The 5,343-nt window shown below is 41.2% G+C and overlaps 1 protein-coding gene and 1 pseudogene across 1 annotated transcript; one reads left to right on the top strand and one right to left on the bottom strand.

The window, feature by feature from the left end:
- Positions 1–1,450: 1,450 nt before the first annotated feature.
- Positions 1,451–1,948, top strand: LOC143853245 (acyl carrier protein 2, mitochondrial pseudogene; annotated as a pseudogene).
- Positions 1,949–2,571: 623 nt separating this feature from the next.
- On the bottom strand, positions 2,572–5,096 carry LOC143852399 (uncharacterized). Its single transcript, XM_077361781.1, has 7 exons — positions 4,869–5,096; positions 4,440–4,665; positions 3,951–4,355; positions 3,430–3,556; positions 3,219–3,288; positions 2,970–3,128; positions 2,572–2,853 (listed from the first exon to the last, which is right to left on the bottom strand). Exons 1-7 carry the CDS (start codon positions 5,094–5,096, stop codon positions 2,572–2,574), a joined length of 1,497 nt encoding a protein of 498 aa, XP_077217896.1.
- Between the last annotated feature and the right edge of the window lie 247 nt (positions 5,097–5,343).

Genomic DNA, 5,343 nt, shown 5'->3' with positions numbered 1-5,343 from the left:
GCTTTCTTTAGTTTTTCATACCCAGGGGAACAATACTCTCTGTTTTCTCTTGCATTATGTTTCTGTTCCAAACGCTCTATATTAGTGTTATTCTTGGTTTTCCAAACGTTCTATGACCTAGCACTCTCGATGTCATCTAAATTACATAAGACTAAGGAAAACACTTTGAAAACGGGATTCTCTTTGGAAAATAAAAACGGGAGTGGCATGACCATTGATTGACCTTTTCCAAGGTGTATTTATTGCTTTTATGGGCATTTGAGCCCTTAATTTGTCTTTTAGTAGACGTGTCTCTATTGGTTGACGCCCCCTTTTTTTTTCTACAAAACGGGATTCCGTTTTCCTAGCAAATCTCAAAAACTAATAACTGTTGGACAATTGTGGGTCACATTTGTGGTTAGCAGCTTGGTCAACATGCACAAAACATAGGGAGTGATTGTCTTGGCCACCGCACCCTTCTCCTTAATGCCCTCTTATAATTCGCTTTTATATTTTTTAATTCGACAGCAATGGTTGAAAGTATTTACTTACTAGTTTTTATTACCTACTGATATCCGCACAACCATATTTTGACAATGGGAGAACTCACATTGTTCTACACTTCTCTTATTGGCTGTTGAGAGTTTTGGGAGGGGGGGATTGTAATAGCATTTGGCAACAGGTTAAGTATGTAAAACAAAAGAGAGTCTGTCCCATTATCAATTCATAATGGTGCAAAAATTAGTAGCCTTTTTTCCCTATCAAATTCTCATTTTGGCTATATTTGCATTGCCAGAATTAATAATCAGAATTGGCATCATATTCCGATTCTCCTATAAACAGAATAGAAAACATTAAAAAAATAAAATAAAAATGGAAAGTAAAATTGTGACCGAGAATGAGGCTAATGGGTGAGCCCTAGGGGTGTAAACGAGCCGAGCTTGGCCAGGCTCGGCTTGGCTCGTTAAGCTCAAAAGCTCGGCTCAGGCTCGAACCAGGTTCGGGCTCGGCTCGGCTCGGTCAGGCTGGGCCAGGCTCATGAGCCTTACCGAGCTCGGGTTATATTATGTTCACACCCCTCATCTTCCCTGGACAGCCCTATTAGTGTAATTTGACTACTTTTTTTACACTATGGGGGTGGTCCTAATAACAAATGGGGTTCCAAAAATGAAGTGACATATTTTGCGCCCCCCCTTTCACTCCCTGGACAACCCTTTTAATGCATAAATTTATATATATATATATATATATATATATATATATATATATATATATATATATATATATTAAATTCTTAACGAGCCGAGCCAAGCCCGGGCTCGGCTCGTTAAGCTTAACGAGCCTGGAGAGCCGGCTCGGCTCGGCTCGTTAAGGATTCGAGCCGAGCTCGAGCGAGCCTCCGAGCCCGAGCCAAAATTGACACCCTTAGACTGAGCCCAACAATGAAAAGGTACCATGTGCTTACAACGATGTTGTGGTGAGAACCCATTTGTTGGGTCCCATTTTACATTTTCCATTGCCTTTCCACATCATCTTCTATCTTGCCCTTCTTCCAAGCTCCGCCTCCCACTAAAAAGAAAACCCTCCAAGAGTTCTTTTTCTATCTCGAATGGCGGCTAGAAACGCTCTATTGAAGTATCTGAGAGTCAAAGTCCATCCCTCATCCGCTCTTCCTCCTGCACCCTTTACCCTTTCCTTCAATCTCCTTCTTCGTCGCTTCTCCGAAGAGGTTAAAGGCTCATTCCTCGACAAATCAGAGGTCTCTGATCGCATTATTACCGTTGTCAAAAACTTCCAGAAAGTCGATCCCTCTAAGGTAAACCCTCAAAAAAAAAACTCAGTTTTTTCATACAGAAATTTAGGGCATTTCACTCTATTAATGATCTTCTTCTTGTTGTTCGTTATTAGTTTCCGTACAACTAGGTTTTGTGCTCCAGTTGGAAAATTAAGCTAGGTTTTACCATTTGAATCTGATACGTCAATGTGACATTCTATCATTTATCCGTAGATATGTCAATGTAATGTTCTATCATTTATCTGGAAATTGTCATTTGGTAGCATCTTTCTGCATTCTTTTATGATTTCACAACAGTTCTCTCTTTGAGGCATTTGAAAACTGTCAAATATGCCTACCTGTCGTCCTTTGAAAACCACATAAAACTTAACCTTGGCCATTACCTGCTACCACATAAACATTGTCAATTACATAGTTCCAACAGCAACAACTGATAGATAAACAACCCATACTTAGATCCATAAAACCGATCCACCAAAAAGATAGATAAACAACATATACATAGTTCCATAAAACCCATCCATTAGAAAGAGATAGTATGATCCACTAACAAAAAAAAAAATTGAGATAGTATGATCCACCAACAGTTCCCCAAACATATGCCAAAACAATTCCATATGGAGATAAACAGTTCCCCAACCATATGGAGATAAACAGTTCCTCAAAACCACCATAAATTCCAACAATTGCATCAAACCCATCCACCCAAAATATAGAAAAACATCACATAGTTTCTTCATAAATAAACCATTCACAAAAAACCCAACCACCAAAAAAACCGTCCACCCAAAAGGTAGTCATAACTGCATAGCCAAGCGTCGCAGAATGCGCCCCAACATCTCAACTCGGTCCATCTCGTCGAGAGAAAGGAAGGCCTCAGCTTCCTTGTGATGCCCGTGCAGGTACACATAAGCATCAATGAGCTCATCTCTGGCGAAACCACCAATGTTCAGCACGACATCTTTCAGGTCAGGGATGTTGTGCATCTCACCAGTAGAAGACACGACCTGCATCTCTGATAGAAGTGCAGCATTAGGACGCTTCTTGGACCTCCTCCCACCACTAACAGAAGTTGGGCCCTTGATAAGAAAGGAGTCACTGAAGCCCATGCGACATCTATGGCTGGCGAAGATGGAGAAGCTCTGGCAGAAGGCGGAGAACGGAGGAAGCTGTCATCCATATCATCGAGCCCTACCGGAAGGCTCGATGAAAAATCACCATGTGTGTCCTGCGTCTGCTGAGGAGGGTCCCTTCTTCTATCCCTCACGTCCTCCCCACGTGCAAAATCATCGTCGAAGACAGCTTTCATTTCGTGGTACCGTTTGGAAAAGTAGTGAAGGTGTTCTGGATGTATCTACAAAAAAGAAATGACATTGTCACGAATTACTATTTAAATAAGTAACTTACAAATGACACGTAACGAAATACAAAATCCGAATATTACCTTCAAGTATTCATTTTTCGCCTCTTCCTTAACAGACACCTTGCAGAAGGTTTCATCCCAGCCAAAGCCACTGAGATTAATAATGGAGTTCAGAGTCATGTAGGTTGTCTTCAGTGTCTTCAAACGGTTCTTGACATGATCTTTTGTCAAGGTCTTGTTTAGGGTTGTAGACACTTTCTGCGCAACAGCATTGTAAGCGGACTATTTGAACCCGACACCAGACTTCTGACCCTTGGCTATCTGATTCTTCAGGGCTGCTAGGAGAACCCCATCCATAGTATCATTCCATGAGACATTCCCCTTCTTCTCCTTCGTACCTGCACTTGTTGCCATCTCGCCTGCAAATTTTTGATAGTCTTCGTATAAAAAATATTCAATCATTGAAGGTACAGAACATTAGATGTACTAATGCAATCATAGAAATTACATTAACAAGTACTAATGCAATCATAAGGTACATAACATTAGATCTACTAATGCAATCATAGAAGTTACATCAACAAATCTACTTTCATACCAAATGAGTATATAGCCTATAAAAATAGTACAACTCAAAGAAAGGAATATAAGCTACAGTTCCAGCAAACAACACATCCAAATTGTAAAATCCACATCCAAACACAAGTCTACTTTTTGTTGCGACCATGTTGTTTCCTAACGACGACGACGTGCTTGAAAATCATTCCACATCTGGTTCATGATTGCGGTTCGAATATTACGACCTTCCCATACATCCTCGACCCCTGGTCATAGGTGGCACTGGAACAGGTCCATCTACCTCTTCCTCTTCCTCTTCAGCTGGAATCGATGCCAGCTCTTTGTCAACAACCTGAATGATGGAACCGTCAGGCATCTCCCTCCTAATGTGGTTGTGGCCGCAGCAACAAGCCAACACTATGTCGATCTGCTTGTCATATGAGTACATGGTTGTTGAATTTAATATGCTGAATCGCTTCTTCAGGACAACAAAAGTTCGCTCGATTACATTCCTGGCCGAAGAATGTCTTTGATTATACAACTCCTCGGGGTTCTTAGGTCTGCGCCCTCTAATGTAATTGAGATGGTAACTAATACCTCGGATTGGAATTATAAAATGGGACAGACACGGGTACCCTGCATCAGCAAGGTAAAACTTTCCTACACTCAAACAAAGGATTATACATAGGTTCCGTAACCCACGAAACCGCATCGATACAAACAGAATAATAAGCTGACTATTACCTGGCAAAACAAGAATCCCGTTCGGCTTTGATGTAGCAGATGCTAACACCCTTGAGTTTAATGTTGACTCCTCCCACCTAGCGAGGAAGTAGGTAAACGTTAGGTCAAAGTCGCAACAGGCTAACACATTTTGGGATGGGAAGTGCTTACGACAAATATATCTTTTTTGAATATCTTCAGACACTTTTGCAGGAATGTGTGTCCCGTCAATTGCACCGATACAATCCTATAATATAGACATTCAGATGTCAACCATCAGTGTAAACATACCGGCCTCAATTACTAACAAACTACAGTCGAAATGCGTAGCTATCGTAAACGTCCCTTAAAGTAAGGCATAAAATTAGGATTATCAAGGATTGCTGGTGGTGTCTCCCTTGATGGACGTAATATGAACATGTCTTGCAGAGTGAGCACGACATCGAGAACCTTATTAAAATACTTTGAAACAGTTGCCCCTGACCTTCTTATGGATGCCCTAATACTAAGATTCCTTGCGTTGTGTGCAATTACATTTAAGGAAATCGCCACATGTTCTTCAACAGTACAGTGAATTGTGTCTTCGAGCAAGGTCGTGTTTTTGAAAATGCCCACGAAGGTGCGGAAGAAACGAACATCCATATGAAGAAGAGCAACACAATGGTCCTTTGCGTGCATGATACGTCTAACAAAAGTCCTACGGGTTAGGTACCCGCTTTCATAAGAGGCTCTTGTAATATTTTGCTAAAGGTATAGTCGAACCCTAAGCGTAACTGCAACCGCCGTAGAAATTACTAAAGCTGCAGCTCGAAGGATCAACATTCGCCTATCTGCTGGTTGTCGAGGCATGATGGTAGCCTACCAAATACTAAAACAAAAAAACTCAAGATAAGAACCCAACCACCAAAAACACCATAACTACAAT

This window comes from Tasmannia lanceolata, unplaced genomic scaffold (assembly GCF_043159265.1).
Source record: "Tasmannia lanceolata isolate RefF3 unplaced genomic scaffold, GAP_Taslan_0.1 ptg000019l, whole genome shotgun sequence".
NCBI lineage: Eukaryota > Viridiplantae > Streptophyta > Magnoliopsida > Canellales > Winteraceae > Tasmannia > Tasmannia lanceolata.
This window is presented reverse-complemented; position numbering and strand designations above follow the sequence as displayed.